Consider the following 23,989-nt stretch of genomic DNA (forward strand, 5'->3'; position numbering starts at 1 on the left):
TAAATAGCATTAGGGCGTTCATTTTATTCCCAGTCTGTGGTATCATTAAGTAACTACATATTCGTTTTAATTTTGTTGTTTTGTACATTTTCTGGGATCATGTTGTAAAAGCATATACATCGCCCAATAAAGGACTTATTAACTAGACTTACCCGAGTAGTAGGCATAAGAAGTTTGTGTTTGTTCCTCGTGTTAACATTATGAGTGTCGCAGTTTCTAGCAAATTTATGAATTTGCATATGAACATTAAAAATATGAGATCAAAAATGAATTCTAAAACCTACCAATACCGATGTGGAAAATGTGCTGCAACAAAACACGTTGATAGGTTTCATTTAAAAATTTTTAACAAAACCACAACCGACTTCAAAAATACTATTCCAAAACAATAGATATAATATACACTAAAAAATATAAAAATAATTGCGTATTTTTATACAATCTAATTCTAGTTACAATTATTGTAATTTTTGGAATCGGTGACCTTCCGCCGCGACCCGCTCTCGCCTCTCACCTCCTCACGACTCAAGCACATCTCACCTATAATTATGTATGTAGTTACAAGCCTATCTTGGATGACACCGTCTCCAAAAATTACAATAATCGTAACTAGAATTAGATTGTATAAAAGTACGCAATTATTTTTATACATTTTAGTGCATATTTTTATCTATTGTTTTGGAATAGTGTTTTTGAAGTCGGTTGTTTTTCGGGCCAAATTACAATAGGACCACATCATCATCTTTCAAATAAAAAAAGAATTATAAAAATCAGTTCACCCAGTCGAAAGTTTTCAGGTAACATACAAAAAAAAAGTACCGACGATTTGAGAACCTCCTCCTTTTTGAAGTCGGTTAAAAACTTCCTTCAATTTTTATGTAACATTGAATCTTTGACATAATGTTTGAAATTGACATAATGAAAGCTATGCACTGAACAGAAGTGAGACGGCAAAAACATAGCATTGTTTTTCCTCTTAGATAATATATATTATGACTAGCTAGACTGTGACAGCTGTGAAAACATTGAGTAAACAGTAAACACGGTGAAGTGTTAGCCTCTATTTCCAGCAACGCACGCACACTAAAACAGAGTGACTGACGTATCGTGAGCGTAAGACGTAGCTGTCATGCACACTAAAGTAATAAACCTGGCCTATTGTCATGTGTTATATAAGCGAGATATAAAAGGTAAGCGAATCTATAGTTAAAGCCAGAAGACGTCCACTGCTGAAAAAGGCCTCCCCAAAGATCTCCTACGACGCTTGGTCCTGCGCAGTCCTCATCCAATCTATTCCGGCTACATTCTACTACATCTATACCAGACCATGGGTACTTCTTGTGCCCCCTTTAATTTAAAAAAATATTCGCCATTTTGAACAAACAAACATTTATATATTTTATTTTATGTATAAATATGTCCATTTACGTGAGGTGTTTAGGAAGGCAAGGGAATCGAATCTCACGTGAAGAAGATTGGAGTCTCGGCAAGTATCACACAATTATTAAATGATTCTGGAAAAACCGGCTTAAATTAGTTAAACAAAGATTTGTGTTTTAGTCAGTAGTCTTAAAAATACTCAAAATGTTTTAAATTCAATCTTATATAAATTTTGCAATCATGCAAAATAAAATGAAATTACATTAATAATTCGCATTTTGGAAAAATCTCATGTGTGATTGTGTCGAGCAGAATCTCACGACTCTGAGATGAGAGGAGAGTTATTTCCACCAGAGCGGAGAGGAGATGTCTACGAAAGAAAGACGTCATGCCGTTACAAAAGTTATATTTTAACTTTGTTAAGCAAGAGGAATTAGAGGTAGAAGAAACACATGATTGAAGAATTAATTATTCTTCAATAATGAAACTATCGAAGGAAACTTAGAATCTGGAAAGAAATCAACTAAAATATACACGCCCGGTGTGTAGGCGGGCGCTTTCCTGTCTGCTGCTTGATGCGGTGCAAAATTCTATAGAATAAATAGTAGTAAAAAACAATTAAAAAACACGCTTTTCATAGATAACCGAACTAAAAAATTTAAATTTATTTTGATATTTAAAATATACATCAATTCCTGCAAATATAGACGATTGATGAAAATTATACAAATTAACAAAAAACTTATTTTGCAAATAAAAAACTTGAATAATTTTATCAAATTAATGTATTGTCATCGGTCCTCGATTAATCTACGAAGTTTGAACTAAATCTGGCCTTTTAAAGCGGGTCTAAATCGCGCCCAAATGAGTCGGTTACAATACATATGTACATACAGGTGAAGCTATTAAACAGCGTGTCTAAGCCAAAAGGAGATGTGGAAATAACGAAATCTGATTGGCTATCAAAATATATCTTCTCTCCTCTGCGCTTTGGTAGATACCGGGCCTAAAATGCGCCAAGGACCCTACACATCAGACTTCAGTGTTGCGCTACTACGTCAGTATATTTCTCCACTTCCCACCCCATATATTTACATACCTCGAGCTATAAATCGAAATGAGTGAACTCCTTAAATGACAATGGCGTATGTAAAATCACTGAGACAATTCATCAAGGTAGAATAATTCATTGCTTGAGAGTTTCATGAAGTTCGTCCCATTTTGTAAGATGTTCTCTTTTGTTATGCGCTACAATAGAATTGTATTAACAACATGTTTTCTTAATATCAGCAAATTAAAATCTTGAGCTCATCAAAACGCGTATGAATAACATATTCAAAGCTTGAAATTAATTGAAATTTCTTGTTCCTGAAATTTTACCGAATTGTTTATTATATTGTTCATCATTATTTACCCCTTAGATTAAGTATTTGCCTCCGCTTATTTTCTAAAAATTGATTCCCTTAGAATTCTTTTTGATCTCAGTTAAAAGTACCGCTTCGGAAACAAAATAAATTTACAGCCTACATACTACGACCTATATACAGATTATAGACATCATTTGGAAATAAACAAGATATGCCTTATAGTATCGAATTTATAAACAGAATGTAGATACAAATCTTTTACCAGTGGGAGGCTCCTTTGCACAGGAAGCCGGCTAGACTATGGTTACCACAACGGCGCCTATTTCTGCTGTGAAGCAATCATGTGTAAACATTGCTGTGTTTCTTTCTGAAGGGCGCCGTAGCTAGTAAAATTACTGGGCAAATGAGACTTAACATCTTATGTCTCAAGGTGACGAGCGCAATTGTAGTTCCGCTCAGAATTTTTGTCTTTTTCAAGAATCCTGAGCGGCCAGTGCCGTCAGGATATATACGCCCTAGCCATTACAATGCAGTGCATTGTAATGGGTAGGGCGTATCAATTACCATTAGCTGAACGTCCTGCTCGTCTCATCCCTTATTTTCATAGAAAAAAAAAGATATAAATCTCATTAATACTGTACAGTTAACTACAACACAATGCATGACTAGCACAGTACTTAAGTCTCATACTAGAGCGCCCGAATCGACGCACGCACACATACACACGTTTTACTCGGCCGCTAAGCAATCTTGGGAAAACAAAACTATTGAGTGCTAGTCCTAGAGGATGAACCGGTCACTCATGTAATCCTGGAATGTGCTGGGGTGGCCAACCAACGGGCAAAAACCTTAGTAAATACAAGGTCGCTTCAGGAAGTCTGCGAACACCCCAAGAGTGTTCTGTACTTCTGGAAGGAGCTGGGCTGGATGGAATAACTGGCCAACACTGCACACAAAGTGGACCCAACTTATCGGTCTAATTGCGGAAACAGGAGCCCTTTACCAATTATCAATTACTCTTGAGTGCTATGCCGTAAGCCACCGAGAATGGTCGCTGTCCGAGTTAAATTAGCTGCACCGCGCCGTCCGCGTCATACTTTTTGTATGTACCAACCCTAGCGCTCCGCCCAGATGTAAGGAGATCGCTAAGATACGCAACTGTTCATGTATTATGACTCTAAGTTTAAGTGACGCTAAGCACTTGTGTTTTGTTCACGTCTTGTATCGGTAAATGTTTCATTGTCCAACTCCATTGTAACACATCACCTTACGTCTATGAACATGAATAATTCATGTTCTGAATGAATTCTGCGACATATTATAAAGTTCTTTGAATCTTGCCACGACTGTGTTGAGTACTGATAGAAATTAAAAAAAGAAACCGCGAGAAAAGTGTTATAGGTATAGTAAGAGAAACAATTATATAATATCATGACTAGTATTTATTTTAAATATAAAGTCTTTAAAAAGGCATTAGTAAAATTTATAAATCTAAATTTCGGTAAGTAACATATAAATTTTTGTGACAATGAGATAATACGTTAGGCTAAAATGAGTTTCGGAACGCACCGGATCGCATTGTTTTTTTTTTAACGCGGAGTAATTCCCGGATGTATGGTCACGTGGGGTTCGCGGTGGTGTTTGAATCACTTTGCCTCTCGCTCGCAGCAAAAAGAGTTTTTGCGTAGCAATAGCGCCCTTTTCGTGCTGGAGAGGTGAAAAATAAATTACCGGCGATCTGAGGTCGGGAAGTGGAAAAGGGGGAGTGTTTTAAGGTAAAAAACGGTTTATCTCGCTTTCCGGCAAAACTGCAAGTCCTATGGAAAAAAGTCAAATGACAAAGTTGTAAAAAGATCTACAATTTTTGTACTTACAATGTTTTGATATAACCTCAAAATTTATGTGCAAAATTGAAAAAAACACGTTTTTGGTTTTTTATTTTGATTTTTTTCAAAACTAATTTTTTTTTTCACAAAATTTGTTGAACATTTACGTCTTTATGTTCCGAATACACTGTAATTAATTAGAATTGAAATATTAATTTTTTCATCTTATTTTGACCCAAATATCGAAAAAGAAACCTTATTTTCAATCGAAAATTCACTTACTATTACATTTGGCCGACTTCAAGGCTAATATGTAACACATACAGATAATAGTATTTTATTAATATTAAAGGTAAAGGTGTAGTAAATTAAATTTTTAGTTATTTGATACTTTTCAGTTTTTGAAGTCGGTTTTTTTAAACGTAGTTTTTTTTTCTTTTTCGTGTGAATTAAATTTATAATATTATATAATCAAACTGAATGAAAACTCCTAAAAAAGCCACACACAAAAAATTTATATCATCGATGTAAAAAAAATTTTCATAAAATGAAACTACAAGGCCAAACTATATAAATTTTTATTTATGGGACCAAATGGCATGTATTCTGCATCGAACTAAAGAAAAATAACGTAAATCGAATCATAAATCTCAGAGTAATCGGTGTACATACATAAAAAAAATACCGATCGAATTGATAAACTGACCTTTTTGAAGTCGGTTAAAAATTAAAACTCAAATCGCAAAATAGAAAAAAATACTAAATCCGTTTTGCGTGCTCTGTGGGTAGTATCACAGATTAAAATATTATATGTTACTGGGTAACAGATAAATCACTCACAGAGACACATTCACACCAACATTATCACACACACCACTATAATCACCTACTCTATCGCGTGCCCGTTTTAGGCATGCGGAAAAGTACCATAAGAATAGATTAATAAAATTAATTACTGCAAACGCAATAAGAAAAAATACTTCGTTTGAAAAAACCGACTTACACATTCATTCATTCATATATAAATAACTAGCGGACCCGACAGACGTTGTTCTGTTAAAATAAACTCTCGCCGATAGAATTTCGTAAAATCCGTTCTTAGCTGACCTCTACTCGACCAAAGGAATATTCCTACCAAATTTCAAGTCTCTACGCCATATGGTTCCAAAGATATCGGAAATTAAAGATTTGGGGGTAACTCGACATGCAAAATGTTCATGAAGTAGTTGCTGCAGATCATGAAGAAATGCTATTATCTGATCTCTTCATGTCGTTGTTCCTTCATGGTGCCCATGAAATATAATTGTTAAAATTTATGGTGTGCATCTTCGAGAGATTGCAATGATCCAATTCGATGGTGAATCTGTCCTTGTATCTACAAAATCAAAAGCAAAGTCCGTATTACTGATTTGTAAACACTTATTTTTAGAATTAGCATACATAATACATAGGAATAAGTATAGTAGGTATGTTATTCTTCTACTGTATTGTGTGTAAGAATATAAATAAATTAATACCCTGAATGTCGGATTAAATCGTCGCGGTCGTTCTTAGATAATGTCTGCCCCAAATGAGGACATTTGGAAACACACATTGTATTTTTGAGTGTTTGCTAGAAAATGTCGTGATTCGGTAGTTTCCCACTAAGGCAGCACAATCCTGGCGTTTCTCCGGAAAACTTGCAAACAACGTCCATTGGCCCAATGTGAACGCTAGTATGCAAGCGGTAATCAGTACTGCAATCGTATCGAAACGCTGCTCGATTCAAATCAGTACTTCATAAATTTCTTCTTGTGTGTCGAAAATTATCTAGTCGTTGATCTCTGAGGATTACTGGCTGCCTTGCTTTGCTTTTGTGATTCAGAAACACAACGCCGAGCCCATACTAACGCGGTGCTTTGTACCTGCAATTTTCTTCGTCAGTCCAATTCGCAATTTTTTCGATATTTTATTACTTATTATCCTATTCCGGACTAAGGGAAACCCAAAAAATCAAACAACAGAAAAAATGGTCTAGCCGTTCTTGAGTTATAAATGGTGTAACTAACACGACTTTGTTTTTTTTAAAATCAAATCAAATCAAAATATTTTATTGCAAGTCACATTTTACAGTAGGATGGTTGGTACATTAATAGGTAGACAATATGTGACGCCCTGCAAGGGCACAGCAACGTTATACATAAAAAAAAAAAGAAGTCATATACATTTTTTACATTCTTATACTATATTGTAACTAATTCTCACACTTGTTATTAAAAAATTCGGGTAAATCGTAGAAGCATTTTGAAACTAAAAAATTTTTAAGATGTCTTTTAAATAGAGAAGGCTTCTCTTTATTTTTAATCTCGTTTGGGATGTGATTATAAATTTTTATTGCCATGTGGTGAGGGCTCGATGACACTAATGACATACTTGTTTGGGGAATTTTTAATTTGTTTAAATTTCTATTATTTCGCTTGTTATTTGGTAGTGTTGAGTATAAGTCCGAATGTTTTTTAACAAATTTACATGCTTCTAGGATGTAAATTGAAGTAAGGGTTAAAATTTTGTGTTTAATAAAATATGGTCTACATGAATCCATCTGCTGAATATTTTCTAAAATTCTGATACATTTTTTCTGTTGAATAAATATATCTTTTATTTCACTACAGTTTCCCCATATTAATATTCCATATGATAATCTAGAATGTGCATATGCATAATAAGCAGCAATGGCAGATTTGAAATCTGTTACGCGTTTTATTTGGTAAAGAGCATAAGTAAAAGATGACATTTTGCTTTTTAATTTCTGTAGATATGGCTTCCATGTCAAGTGTGAGTCTAAATCAATTCCCAGTAGTGTAGCTGTGTCAACTGTTTCAAGTTGTGAATTTTTGTAAGAATAAGATATATTTAAGGGGGATTTTTGATAAGGTTTAAAAGGTATAATTTTAGTTTTATTAATATTAAGTTCAAGATTATTATTATTTAGCCAATAAAAGATTTTGTCCATTGTAATATTTAATTTTTCTTCTAGTTGTTTTAAATTAGAGCATGGGATCAAAATAGAAATGTCATCAGCAAAAAGAGTACAATCATCGTCTATTAAGTTAGGAAGATCATTTATGTATATGAGAAACAATATACAACCCAACACACTGCCCTGTGGAATAGATCCTGATAAGTGAGCTTTATTAGATCTTATGTGGTCTATCTTTCCAGTCTCGAAGTTAGTATTTTCTATTTCCACATATTGAAAACGATTATTAAGGTAAGATTTGAACCATTTATGGGCAATTCCTCGAATTCCTGAGAGAAATAATTTTTCTAGTAAGATATCATAAGAGACTCTATCGTATGCTTTGCTCATGTCAAGCAGTAGGCCAACTGAATATTTTTTATTATTAAGTGAATCAAATATTTTTTGTATGTATTTGTATATCGCTAAAGTTGTGGAATGGTTTTTCCTGAAACCATGTTGGCTTTCATTTAGGATATAATATTTTTCCAGAAAACTACTTAGGCGTATAGCCATTGCAGTTTCAAATATCTTCGCTGATGTAGGTAGAAGGGCAATAGGTCGGTAATTATTTACATCAGATGTGTTTCCTTTCTTATATACCGGTTTTATTATGGATATCTTTAGATCGTCCGGAAATAATCCTTCACAGAATGATTGATTAATAAGTTTAGTGTAGGGGTAGGTTAAAATATCAGCACATTTTTTTATTAAAAAAGGGGGGATTTCATCTATTCCGAAAGAGTTTTTATTCTTAAGATTTTTTATTATGTTAAAGATGTCTTTGGGTTCAAACGAATTTAGAAATAACGAATTAATTAATTTATTAGAATTTATAGCTATATTGTCGTTTTTTACTTTAGGGCTTGATGAGATGGATAAATAGAAACTATTAAATGTATTAGCAATAATTTTCGGATCTACTATAATATTATTCTCTGAAGATTTAAGACTTATGTTTTGCTTTATTCTTATAGTACTTTTATTTGTTTCATTTTTTATTATTTTCCACATGGATCGTGTTTTATTATCAGCTGAGCTGAATTTACGGATATTTATAATTTTCTTAGATTTATTTATACAACTTTTTAAAACTTTGCAATATCTCTTATAAAAATTTGTTAATACTTTATTTTTGGTTTGTGATACAAGGCGTTTTAATAATCTTTTATTTTGACATGATTTTTTAATTCCTAGTGTTAAATAAGGTTTATTTTGGTTTAGAGTAAATTTTGTTAGTAATTTAGGTATGCATTTATTCAGGGCAGTAACAATTATATTTAGAAATATCTTATAGTTTTCGTTAACGTTATTGTTAGGCTTAAGTTGATCATCCCAGTTGATATTCGCGAGTTCGTTTTTAAATTTATTTATATTAAAGTCATTAAATTTACGTTTTAATTTAATGAAACACTGTTTATTGTGGAAGGTAAAAGGTAATGTGATTTGTTTGTTTTATATATATAGATAGTATTTCATTAATATTAAAGGTAAAGGATTGCATAAGATATGTATTAAATTTAATTTTTATTGAGTTATTTTATACTTTTCAGTTTTTGAAGTCGGTTTTTTTAACATCTTTTTTTATTTTTTACTTTTTAGTGTCAGTTAAAAAAAAAAATATATAATAATAATCAACCTGAATGAAAACTTTAAAAAAAATCGTACACAAAAAACAATTACATCATCCACGTAAGCAAATAATTTCATTAAAAATGTTCATAAAATGAAAACTACTACGCCAAACTATGTAAAATTATTGTGGGACCAAATGGCATCTATTCCGCTGTCCGCATCGACATAACAAAGAATTACGTAAATCAGATCATAAATCTCAGCGTAATACATAAAAAAAAATACCGATCGAATTAAAAATAGTATATTAAATAATAAAAACATTGTCTACAATTTTTGAAATTATAAATGTTGTAATTTAATGAAACGTGTAGCCCTGCTTTCTCTGGAACTTTACAAAAAGCTGTAGTAAATATTATAGCAGGAAACAAGGACATGCATGCACTAAACAATCCATATTAAAATGAATGAATAAATTATTAATATTTCACAATAATTAAAGTTAAAATTTAGCTATAATTACTCTAGTCTTAATCCTTTTGCATACATTTTTTATTGAAACAAGTTCGTTAGTGAAAGGAATTTGAAATATTTTCTGTATTTAATTTACTTATTTGTTGGTCACAAAATAATGTCATATAAAACTGCAGTACAATTAGCAGATTACATTTTGACGTGGATTTGAAAGTGAGTTGGCATTGTTCCACATACAATGCCGGTAGCTTCCATTCAAATGACTGACAAGCTTTGATGTGCTGTTCCGGCATTTAGCATTGAATAATTACTCTACTTTATATACTCCTAGTACTTTCGATATTTTATGTTGAGATTTATTGTGCGTCTTCTACCGCATTTATCACGGGGAGTGTTCCGTAGAGCTGTTTCACCTTATTCCTGCCGCTGAATGCCACCTTCGCAGGACACGCCACAAGTTAGGATATCATCCCCACCAGCTCGATGTGTAGCGGTCCTCCACTACTACAAATCTGTGGAATGAACTTCCTTGTGCGGTGTTTCCGGGACGATACGACATGGGTACCTTCAATAAAAGCGGGTACACCTTTCTTAAAGGCCGGAAAAGCTCCTGTGATTCCTCTGGTGTTACAAGAGAATGTGGGTGGGACTTAACACCAGGTGACCCATACGCTCGTCTGTCCTCCTTTTTCCATAAAAAACGATCGTGTGATTATTAAAGTAACTCATTAAGCAGATTTGATGTTTTTTCGTTAACCATTTCAAAATATAAATCTAATATTGCTAAATACTTGCTACAACCAGACTATAAATCACATCTTTCATTACCTACTAATATTACTACTTTCTGTCTTAAAAAAATATATAGGAAAAACTGGAAAATGTACATGGAAATATATATATATTACTAGCTGATCCAACAAACGTATTGCCATATAGTGTAATAAAAATAATTAAAATTTTTGGGGCTTAAAAAATAGATGACGATCTACTAAATATATCGTACATAAAATTTATCGTCCTACAATAATCATTATATTCGATTGCCATCTTGCAACTCAATATGCATGAATTTTAAAAATTCTTAAATTTGATTTTTTACATCCTAAAAATTATCAAACACATCAAATTATAGATAAAAACAATCTTATTTAATTAAAAAATAAATATTCTTTCCCGGCAAGATATTTCGGCTATTCAAACGCGCCATTTTGCGCGGGGTTTCTGTGACGTCAGAGTAGACTCTATAATATAGACTATAATATTGATTCTTGGGATAGATCCCAAGAATCTATATTGTACTAATAAATGTATGGCCGATTTCCTTTCCTTCGGATAACCGAACTATACTATACTAAGGATATACTGCAAAAACTACTGAACGGATCGGAATAATTCTTGTACCATTCGTGAAATATAAAACATCGAATCGCAATGCTATTGTTGAAGTGCAATGTGACGTCAGAATCTATCACAAGAATCTATATTTTACTAATAAATGTATGACCGGTTTTTTCCTTCGTTTATACCACAAAAATACTGAACCGATCAGAATAATTCTTCTACCATTAAATGCAGCGTGGTTCGGAGAAGATTTTAGTATATAATATGTCGGCATTGCTAGGTATAAAAATTGGTTCACCATAAGTAATCAGCAACATATTATATACTAAATTCTTCTCCGAAACACGCTGCATCTAATGGTAGAAGATTTATTCTGATCGGTTCAGTATTTTGTAGTATAAACGAAGGAAAAAACCGGTCATACATTTATAAGTAAAATTGATTCTTGTGATAGATTCTGACGTCACATTGCACTTCAACCATAGCATTGCGATTCGATGTTTTATATTTCACGCGTATTTATTGCACTATTTTATATTATATGTATAATATTTATTATTCACCGCGAATTGAATAAAAAAAACTATTTAAGATAAAATAAATAATAATAAAGATCAGAAAAAATAATATTTCAACTAAATATAAGTTAAATGCATATACCCTATTGCGTATCTGTGGACGAAATAGAATAATATTAAAATCACGATACAAAAATAGGTGTTGATCGTAGAAATTTGAAGTTCTGTGTATTTTTTAATTTTCAATCATAATAAAATAAAAATTATTGTCAAAAAAATAAAAATATTTAGGGGTATACCCTTATCATTAAGAGGTATGAAAAATATATGTTGGACGATTCTCAGACCTACCCGATACGCACACAAATTTTCAAACAATTTGGTTTAGCCGTTTCGTAGGAGTTTGGTTACAAATACCGGGACACGAGAATTTTATATATAAGAAGATATTCCCTAATTTTCAATTATTTTATTATACGTTTTAGGTTAGCTAGTATGACTAATATGGTTACATTACTTCTATATAATTAATGCCAGGTCTGTTTGTATTACATACTATGTACTTATGCTGGAATATGACTGTTTTTTTTCCTGAAATTAATAAAATAATTAAGTGTTGCTCATATCTCGGGTATTCTTCATTTCATAAAAAAATTGGTTTGGTGGATGCCAGTAAAATTACAGAATCATAACTTTAAACGTGCCATGTGATCGGCTGGTATCGCCTTACGCTACGAAAGAATTCGAAATAACGCGTTACGACGCTGATCCTATTGTTATTAATAATTGGGTATTGGATATTTTATCATAAATCTAAATGTACTTTCTTAGTTAAGCTGAGATTGAAAATAAGAGTGATAGGTTGTCATACACATCTATAAAATAACTCCTTAACTACTGAACCGATTTGTATGCAGTTTAATCCAACTTGAGAGATAGGATAGTTTTATTTTCCATTAACAAAAACAGTTAACCTAAAACTTAAATTACCTTAATATTTTTTAATTTCAAATTTTATTTTAATATAAATCTAATATAAATAAATCTCGTGTCCCGGTGTTTGTTACCAAACTCCTCCGAAACGGCTTCTGTTCTGACATTATTTGTTTACATGATCAGGAAATAAACGATATAATTATTAAAATGATTCAACTTCTACAAATTTCGTAATTAAGAAAAAGACTTTTAAATTTGATAAATTAGTTGGTAAGGCTAAATAAACAAGTAAATTGGGACTGTGTATTTCCAACTGAGGTCTTATTAACATTTTATAACGATATAGATATGTACTTGGCTTTTTAAGTTGTTTACTTAATCTTATGTTAATATGGGTATCTAGGCAGTGATATACCTAAGGTCTAAAGTTAAACAAACCTACTCTGATTTAATTACACGAATTTCTAGCGCGAGAAGGAAATCCCGAAAAGCTTCCCGCAAAATGTTTTAATAACTCCCCAAATGTCAAGGTTGACCCTAACAACAACACAATGTGTATATTACACAGACATATACAATACATATAGTAGTTTGTATGCTAGAAACTATGTAAATGTATAGACTGGTATTGTAGCGATGTATTTTTAAAACACCAGAACGGCTGACCGATCTTCATGAAAATTTAGTGAAGTAAGAATGTGTGAATTCATTTCTTCGAAGTTGTTACCAGTGGGAGGCTCTTTTGCACAGGATGCCTGCTAGATTATGGGTACCACAACGGCACCTATTTCTGCCATGAAGCAGTAATGTTTAAGCATTACTGTGTTTCGGTCTGAAAGGCGCCGTAGCTAGTGCAATTATTGGGCAAATGAGACTTAACATCTTATGTCTCAAGGTGACGAGCGCAAGTGTAGTGCCGCTCCGAATTTTTGGGTTTTTCAAGAATCCTGAGTGGAATTGCATTGTTATGGGCAGGGCGTATCAATTACAATCATCATCATGCTTTGCTATTTCGTACCACTACGTGATTAGAGCTATCTAATTTAGGTTGACGTCAAATCAAGTCGGAAAGTGAATCGCAAACTGTTTTAGTTCATTCATTCATTCGTACCATGAACTAATATTTCAACCTTAACTGGATAGCTTATGATTCAATGTGAGTGATTTAAAAAAAAGTTACTAATTATAAGCGGAAAGTTTTGTTAATAACTTGTGAAAAATAGCGAAAATGAAATTAATGAAAGATGAGATGAGAATACTTTATCGGACCTTATTGTAAAACAATTTCATGTGACCCTAGACATAGAAATCAACCGGTGTTAAGTGCGGGCTCCTCATAGGCCACGCAAAGGGTCCTTATCCCCTGGGAGAATTTCTTTCGAGCCATCCCCCATTTTTGTAAGCTGCAGCATTTAGAATGCTCGTTTAAAAATGTGGTACGATTAAATTGTTGTCAATTATTCCCATCCACACATTGACCGAAAAACGGCGAAAACTTTTGACCCATTAAATATTGTACCTCCTCGAAGTCGTGCCTTTGGCTACGAGGCAAAACACTATACAAAATTTGAAAACAAAATTCACGAACGATGCGGGACTCGAACCCGCGACCTCTCGCGTTCCGTGCGATCGCTCTTCCAACTGAGCCAAGTATTCGAGTAACGTTCTTCCTTAAAGGCCGGCAACGCTCCTGTGATTCCTCTGGTGTTGCAAGAGATTGTGGGCGGCGGTGATCACCTAACAACGGGTGACCCGTACGCTCGTTTGTCCTCCTATTCCATAAAAAAAAAAACGTATCGTTGATAAAATCTTGTATGCTTTGTTCAAATATCAGGTTTTGCTTAATTAATCCCACTTTAAAACATAACAAATTCTTTAAAACACGGTACACCATCAAGATGGAAGTCCTGCACATTTTGGTGTCAATGTTAGGCAATGGCTCGATCGACAGCTTACTAATCATTGGATAGGCTGAAGAGGACCAATTGCGTGGCCTGCGAGGAGTCCGGATTAATAAATAACCAGTGTTTAATTGTTTTTATCTACAGCCATGATTTAAATCCTCTAATAAATATTCTAAAACAGTTAGCTTATTGCCAACATTAAAACACCCAATGTCCTAATTACACATTCAAACGAGTGTTCTAATAAAATTCAGTACAACATTATAACATCCGTTTTCATACTAACACTCCTTTGGATGATATTATGGTTACTAGGACTGGCTTTTTTAATGTTAGCAGTAAGCTAACTGTTTCAGAATCTTTTATAGAGGATTCATATTATGGGTGTAGATAAAGTCTTGTATGCAACTGTTGGTAATTAGGTATTAAAACACTCATGTGATACTATTATCAAATCCACAATCCTGTTTTTATACCCCCTATTACACAACAGTTGCATAAATAACTATTATAAATCAAAAGAAAAAATGAGATTAAATTGATAGAATTTTTAAATTTAATTGCGTATTGCAAATGGAGGTTTAAATTATCGCAAATAATCACGTCTACCACCTCCTAACGGCAATACGTCGAAATACAAATAACCCTGTATAATTAATCTGCTTGCAAGGTTGAGAGCTTACAATTGAGAGTTTGTTGATTTATATGGTTCCGCTTAAACTTTAGACTTAACTCCACAACCAATCTAGGCTACAGGACATGAATTCTAGAAATGCACGTGGGAGTGCTATATCCCAAGACTCTAACACAAGAAAACCTCCAAATAATTTGCGAGTTGTGATGCGACAATAACACTGACCTCTACAATAAACAACTGGTCTGGCGGATGTCAAAGTGCTTTTGTCCCTGTTTGATATTCGCCATTTTGGCGCTGTTGGCCATGTAGCGAGAGTCTGCGGTACTATAACTAGTGATGACAACGTCAGCAAACATCGATAGATGGAAGGAAACTATTCACCAAAAAAAAAATAGTGTACTTTATTAGGTGGATTCTTGAAGTATAAATATTACGGAAAACGAACGAAATAATTCCAAATGCAAAAATACTTCAGAGTATTGTATGTTTCTTCGCAGCCATGTATTATATATCAAAATTAGTTCTATGGACGCTCGCGAGTGGCGCTTCAAATAGGCACAAAAAATGCTTTCAAACATATGGAATAGCCTGTCCAATGGTATTCATACAGGTCAGTGGTTGATAATCTAATTTCAATGGATGTTAGTATTCATAACTAAGTGAGTTTATTACAAAAGGGGTAAAGTTTGTGAAGTTGTAGATCTGTGTATCCACTGAACTGATATTGAAAATTCTGTAACCATAAGATATATTTAATAGCTTCAAGGGTGTAATAATAATGTATACACTTTTATAGTAAATTCCCAGCGACATTCCTGGCATTAATATATAAATTTAAATGTTTTATTGAAAAACTAGCTGTTTCCCGCGACTTCGTCCACGTGCACACATAAATAAGCACGTACCTATAAAAAATCATTATGAAGATATATTAAATGAAGATATCGCAATATATTATTCTTCTTGATAAGGGCCAAGTGTCTGTGGAATGAAACTTAGAAGACTTAATTATTGTAATCCATAGCATATCACAAACGAAAACCTCAATCATATATTTATCAATATAAATAATATGATTGAGGTTTTCGTTTGTACATCACATACATCAATATGTATTATATCCTCTGTTTTTTTTTTTTGTTTGAGTGGGAAATTGTCGTACGACAGTAACAGGTAAAAAGATGGTATTCATCCATTTAACAACTCAATTCGATTTGATAGTTCAAAAATCTTCGAATGGCTTGTGGCTGCGTCGTGGCTGTCCCACGACATTCTGGCCCATGTACGTGAAAGGTTGCTGCTTGGTGTGACTGGTCGATCCTGTCATAGCGAACTTTACTTTTATTTGTATAAATAAGTGTGATGTTAAGTATTTTATTATTAATTCAAATGTTGATACAATGTAATGGGTTATTGTACTCAAATGTTTTTTTTAGGTTTAACTAGTTGGTTCATTTAACTTTTTTTCTTAATCAATTAATTCGAAACATTCTAGAGAGTTCTGTTTGTCAAGATTCTTTATCTCGGGAACACATGGAGGTATCGATTTGAAATTGAAGCTGTGAAAAAATCAAACTTCGACGTTATCATAACAAGATACGGCCGTTTTGCCGCGGAAACGTATATCACTCTCAAGGGAATCAAAATTTATAGAATGCAGCTACTGCCCGCAAGAACAAGCCCGTACAAGGTATGGTTGAGATTTTCACAGGGTTGTAAGATTACGTATAGTATCTACGAATGTACCTATTAATTATCTTTGAGCTAAATGACCTGTCGCCCTCACTCTGTTCCTCAGGGGAAAATGACATTCGTCATACATATTGTTTGACCGGCAATATATAAATTTTACTAATTTGTTGTGTACTAAGTCTTTATGAGGTATAAACATGCCAAATTTTATTAAATTATATGCATAAGTTGTTGTGTACTATGCTATTTAAGTTACTATAAGTTTTTTAATGACCCACGGAAACTCTGAACTCGATAAACAGACAGAGAAACAAAAAATTAAAAAAAAGTCGGGACTTGTTCTTTTTCTCTTTTTACACCCCCATCACTCGGTTTTGATCATTTTCGTTCTTTGTACAGAAATTCGATCTCTAAAGATTTATTTTAAGTATAGATGGCTCTGTCGTAAAATCTACTACTCCACAGCTGAATATCTAAGTGATCGAACAGCCTGGCACTAGATTATTATTATTTTATAGCAATAGCAATGACAGTACAATATTTTTTTAAAAGAGCGCAATAAAGAATGCTGTGAGAGTTTCTTGCACTGCTTCTTCTCTCTCAGAGTAGTATTTGAAATGACATCAAAGAGATTTCTAAAGGAAACAATTTTGAGAAAATAAACGCCTTTTATCCCTTTTTATGCTTTCAATAGTATATACATACAATCACGCCTCTTTCCCGTAGCGGTAGGCAGAGACCACATCTTTCCACTTGCTCACCTGTCCACTTTCATTATACCCTTCATACATGCTCTTCGGCTTAGGGTACTCTTGACCTGGCCTATTTTCAAGAAGTCTCTGATTTGGTCTCGAAACGTCCGCCTAGGTCTACCCCTTCCAACACTTTCATTCACACTCGCCTTATACGCTATTTTCGCCAATCGTTATTCATTCATTGGCCAACCCATCTCAGCATACCTTTCTCAATTTTTGTCACTATATCTTCTTTCAGACCACAACGTTTCCTGATCTCACTATTTCTTATCCTGTCACAAGTCTTAACATAATTCTTAACGCTCTCATCTCAACTGTATTTATTTTGCTTTCATATATTTTCTTCCGCCATATTCAACTTTCACTTCCGTACATGAGTGTCAGAACCAACACCCCCTCAAACCAAACCAAACGACCCTTGTTAGACACCTTCCGACTGCTGATAAAGGTGTGCAAAGCTCCATTCACCATGTTTCTTGCATTCACTCTTCTTTCAATATTAGTCTCACACTTTCCATCTCTTGTAAACTTTGAACACACATACACAAACTGATACACACCCTTCAATAGTACGTTGGACCGATTTGCAAAAACGGAGAAAAACGATCGAAAGAATGTTTTTTAACGATGAGAGAGATATATATATATATTTGTTTTGAATATATACGTTTGTGGCAGAATTTGAACACCAACTAACAAAGACTACGAAGTCGCAGGTCACAACTAGTTACATAAAGTCAATTCTGAAACATTTTAAAGTTGCAATTGACAATTTTACAAATTTGATGTATATTTTGTGAAGAAAAATAAGCATAGCTTTAGAAAATCTATATGCGAGTCCTTGAAAGAACCTAATATATTTCCGCTCAGTCGTTCAATTTAACAATAGTAATTTTGTAAATTGCCGCGCATTTCAAGACCACTTTCACATTAGATTAACATAGTATTTACATGAGATAATATGGCATTATTTAAATTGCTCTGCGCAGTCGATATGGATTCAAGTGACCTATTTGTAACTGTTGAAACCCAAACAATCCAAGATTGTTATTTACACACGCTACGGCTGGGTTTAATGTTAACTAAAGAACTAATTTAATAACTAATTTTTAATTTATGACATACCTAATCATTATTTAATTTTTAAAACACAGAAATCTTTACTTTTTAATGTACTTATTTGCTTTTTACTTAAGAATGTTATTTGGGCCTAGAATTGAGGTAGCACTCAACTTGTATTTTTGTCAATATTTTTTTTGCATGAATTAGTGTATACTTTGTTGGTGCATTAAATAAATAAGTAAATAAAAGCATTCCAGTTACTGTACTTCTGTATTACTTGTGAAGTTATAATAATTGGAAGATCGATACGAAAATATTCAGAATAGATTCAATAATCGTTTACACCAACTTAAACGCTCCTGTGATTCCTCTGGCGCGCCTCGTTTAACCTCTTCTTAAAATACAGAATATAGTTGTCCTGCATGTATGTACATCTCTTTGACAGTGTTTATATTTCGCACATTGGTACGGAATTTAGCTTGCCATTCTCGCAATTGGGCGCTTTTTTATGAAACAAAAGTAAAAACAAGATTGTTTTTTCGCCGATGATAAGTGTAACCTTCTCTTATGCTATAGTATTTTCTTTGATTATCACGAGCGTTACATATTTAAATAAAACACTTTTAAAGAAATTAAACACTTTTTAAGTATTAAAACGTGTGTAATTGTAACTGTGTTTTTGCATTAAATTTTAGCGTAAAAGTTACATTTAAAAAGTGTGTGTGTACTTACGTATGCATGCAAGAAGTTATACTTTTTTGGCCTAACGAAGCAACAATCATTAAAATGATCTATTCCTCCTGCTATTCTACATTTTTAGAAAGAACAATTCCGTAAAAATCTTGCAAAGATAGATTTGACAGTTAATTTTTAAATAGTGAATACGGCTTTATGACCCTTTGCCTGACCTAATCATGGACGAAGAAAAAAAAATAACAAACGTAATAAAACAAACGCAAACGTCAGAAAATTTTAGGAACCAACTGTTACTTTTGTGTTACAGTGATGCGCGCGCATCTTAAAATTTCACTCCCATCATTTTTTCATAACGCGCCTAAAGAAGTATAACTTCAACAAACCTCATTTTCAATGTAACTATGGGAAATCAGCCTGAATAGCTTTTGATCCCGACCATCTAGAAACCCAAACCCAACGATTTTAACCTCATCGAGAACTTTCCAAACATAATTGGGGTCTGTACCTATTGTGGTCTATGAGGAACAAAATACTCAAAACGGTCTTTGTGCTTACTAAATAATTATTATATAGAAAATTTAAAGATCCGGTCAAATTTGTGCGATGGATATTGCGACATACCATCAAATACGGTCCGCTATCAGACCGCGCCCGATGGCGCAGTAGAAGTATGTACGGTCTGGATTATATATATATTAGACTACACAGTATGTATGCATATCAGCCATACTTGTGCCATATTTTATTACTTACTACGATTTTTGTAAACGACAAAGCAAATAATCCCATTTTCGTATATTTTTTTTTGGTTTTTACTGCTACTACCTACATTGCTACCATATTCCAAAAAACTCGTTAAAACATAATATTATGAAGATTAGATCTAATCATCTTCGGAGTGGTACAAACAAAGAAAAATAGTATATGTTGTTTTGTTCTATTTATTTTCATCAATAATAATTTCACACTTTTATTTTAAAACTCCGAAAGCATATGAGTAACATCTGCCCTTGTCACTCGAAGCACACTTTTAGCATGTCTCAACAAGCTTTACGAAACTTTAACCATATTATAAAATCGTAACATGATATAAAGAGGACATTGAATATTTTTTTAAAGAATACTTGTAGTGTGAAATGAACTGAAACTTATATATTTGTATGTGTCGTGGGAACATAGTCCTTAACAATTAGATACATTGCAGAATTCGCCAATAAATCTACATTGACATTATATTTATATGTCATTAATACACATTACATAGCTATAATTTAATAACTAATTTGTAGGTACCAATCTCAAATAACAACTTTTAAATACCATTATTTTTGGCTAAATAATTTTTTAAACTATAGGACCATTTATATGCATTTTTTATGCATTATTGTTTTAGGCATCTCTCTAATAGCCGTTAGAAAGATTAGAGAGTACACGAATGTTGCGACCGCTAGATTAGTGTACTTCAGTTAATTTCACAGCATCACGACGTACGGTATTTTACTGTGGGGTCATGCTGCTGATTTTGATATAGTGTTTGCTCTGCAAAAGAGAGCTGTTCGTGCTATATATCAGCTTGGTTATAGACAGTCTCTCAAAGAAAAATTTAAAGTAATCAATATTATGGCTGTTCATTGTCAGTACATTTATGAAAATTTAATATACGTTCACAAAAATCGTCACCTTTTTGCTGTTAATAGTGAGTTTCATTATTATAAAACTAGAAATAAGGGGTTGCTTGTAACTAATTCTAGTTGGCTTCATAGATTAATAGCTTAAAGGGTAAATGTATACACTTCTATAATAAAGTCCCAGCCACTGTTCAGGCATTATCTATAAATAAATTTAAACGTTTTATAAAAAATGGCTCTATCGTAAATCCTATTACTCCATTGCTGAATATCTAAATGATCGGACAGCCTGGGGCTACATTGTGATTATTTTATAGCGATAGAAATGACTGTACAATATTGTATATTTTTATTGAAAAGAGCGCAAATAAAGAATGCTGGGAGAGTTTTTTGCGCCGCTTCTTTTCTCTCAGAGCGCCATTTGTTTCCGAAGCGGTAGTTAGTATCTAGTAGTTATTACAAATGACATCAAAAATAATTCTAAAGGAATCAATTTTGAGAAAATAAATGCCTTTTAATATTTTTGGAAGATAACCCTAATACACATAACTTTTGCGTTGATTTGATGAACCGCTGTTTTATCAATCTATGTGTATGTAGTATGGCATCAAAAGGTGAGTTGGATCTCTTAATCCTAATCCTCTTTTAATACTATAATATCATTGTCCTAATATGGAATAGTCCTTTGCTAGTCCGTTTAAAAAGTTCACCATATTTTTAATGAACATACTAATTTCTAATATATTTAGACCAGTAAGCGTTAACAGACGATACTTTTTGAATAATCTGTCAAGATCGTCTATCAAGAACTTATAACTCCATCTGTGGTGCAGTAGATATTTTTAAAGATAGTTTACCTGCGTTTAAATAAAATATTACGAGATTGTCAGGCGCCAAATGAATGATGTTCTTCTTCTTTTTTTTTCTTCTTTTCAAATTCGCATGTATCTTGATTTTTTTTATATTTTATATTATTGTTTTCCTGGTGTCACGGAAGCAAAGACTGTGCATGTTGTGACACCTTAATTTGTTGTACATTCAACTCATTATTTGTTAATATTTGATATATTTTAAGCGAATTAGAATGTAACAACAATCGGTTGTCTTATAAATAAATAAATAATTGCATAATTGCATTTTACAAACACTACCTAATCAAATAAATTACTTTAAAATTAACTATTGAATAGAATTAATTTAAATTTTGTACAACATATAGGCTACACCTGGACCACTTTGTTAATAACTGAAAGACAGTAATTAAAAATATATAAAATTAAATTGTTACTTCATTCATCTCAATTTAAATCGAAGCACGATATATCATACTTTATTCACGGACGAGTAAAAAAAGAAGGACTCCGCGCCGTGATATTAGCAAGTGAAGCACCGTTATGCTAGTGTGTGTGCGGTTACGGGGGATACTAGTTACACAATTCTTTCTCGCTTAAATAATCCTATATGGCCACAAATACTTATATAGTATCGTTTTTACACTTTTACACAACGCACGACGGCATTTTTAAAATATTTTATTGAGACGCAAACTGATCTGTCACAGACGATGACAATTCTCATAATGCTCATAATGGCCGCCTGTCGGCCTGTAGTAGTGTAAGTGTGTGAGTGGGGCTATGTATTTACACGTTTATCGGCTTGTTTTGGTGCTACACTGTTATGTAAGGTGACACGGAGTCCTTATTTTTTTACTAGTCCGTGACTTTATTATGAAGTACATTCATTGAAAATTCAAGTTATTTCATGCTTATTAACCTAAATTTTCCACACTGTCTTTTAATTATTAGTATGTCTATTTGAGCAAGTTTGCTGCAATTAAATCATTATTATACTAAAATCGTACATTTGGTAATGCTTTTATAATTTGCGTGGTAAAAATGGCCATGTACGTAAATAATATATTTAGGAGGAAGAAAACACAGCCACGAATAAAACAAAATGCTGTAAATTGAGGGTAGCTGTTAATTTATTAGATTTTAAATGTCCTCAATTGCCTAATAAACACAAAGCTGATGGATGTTGAATACATGTCAACAGGTGATACTTTCATGTCGCTAGAAATCAACAAGTAAGATTCATCTCGTTATCAAACATTTAGATATCACGTCGTATAAAAACAAAACTAAAATATGGAACATAACAAGCTGCGACTGTTATACCTATACATTGCCGCCTTTACTCCAGTTGTTTAAAATATTCTTGGTGATTAAACAGCATTGTTAAAGCCTTTATTCAGTTCAGGTTTGATTCCGACAGTTACCACACGAATAACCAGAAAAATGTGCTTACATTGTCTTTAAGCACACTTTTGCTGTTACACTATCAGACTGCGAATGATAAGGAACTTATGTGTGCATAGAACGTCCTTGATAAAAAGCACTATAAAACACACACTTGATCAAAACTTACCTGAAGTACATAAGAATAACAACTGCATTCCCTGAACATCCTATAACAGCCATAACAACGTATAGTCCTCCAAGAATGTAATAATACTCAGGGTCTGGTGGCGGGAAACCCAGCCAGTGTTCGTTGATACACACCAGGAATTCATCCGTAAACAGGAATCGACGCCAAAGATGAATCGGCCACCGTTCCTTGAACCTGGCTATCAGGTCAGACTCATTCTGCGGTTTGGATTCAATATTTACAGAAGTACTCATTAAGTCGAACACATATTCCATCGGCTTACGTTTCAAACTAACTTTCAACTCATCAAACATCCGATTAAGCCGTTTTCGTCTTTTCCAAAGTTTAATATTTTCCAGACACACAACACTATAACTTATTGGTTTGGTTTGGACAATTTTTTTATTAACACACTTCACGTCGAAATCGTCTTTTAGTATTGAGAAAGTTATATCGCAGCGGGCTATTATTGGTATGATGATAAGAACGAGTTTCGTATGCATCATGTTGCGCGAGTTTGGCGTTGGATTGAAACGCGACCGAGCTGCGAGACGTCGAAAACATTGTGACGGACAGAACGTGGAACGAGATGTAGCGATTATAAAATATTAAGGAGATTGTACACCGCGCGGTGATAATTTTTTTGTTTTTTTTTTATTTGCTAGTTGTCAACTATACCAGTATGATAAAATAAGAATTGTTCTTGTGAACGTATTATTTAAAGCATTGAGATATTTCACGTTTGAGTATTTTTGTTGCATCACTTCACA

The 23,989-nt window shown here is 33.1% G+C and overlaps 1 protein-coding gene across 1 annotated transcript in view; it reads right to left on the reverse strand.

The window, feature by feature from the left end:
* Nucleotides 1-23,767, reverse strand: part of LOC126976776 (opsin, ultraviolet-sensitive-like) — a 71,012-nt gene extending 47,245 nt beyond the window's left edge. Inside the window, exon 1 of the mRNA XM_050825363.1 lies at nt 23,220-23,767. Within this exon, the coding sequence (XP_050681320.1) occupies nt 23,220-23,725 (506 nt within the window). The 5' untranslated portion in view covers nt 23,726-23,767. The remainder of the gene's footprint in view (nt 1-23,219) is intronic.
* Nucleotides 23,768-23,989: the final 222 nt, after the last annotated feature.

The sequence above is a fragment of the Leptidea sinapis genome, chromosome 42 (genome assembly GCF_905404315.1).
Source record: "Leptidea sinapis chromosome 42, ilLepSina1.1, whole genome shotgun sequence".
Lineage (NCBI taxonomy): Eukaryota > Metazoa > Arthropoda > Insecta > Lepidoptera > Pieridae > Leptidea > Leptidea sinapis.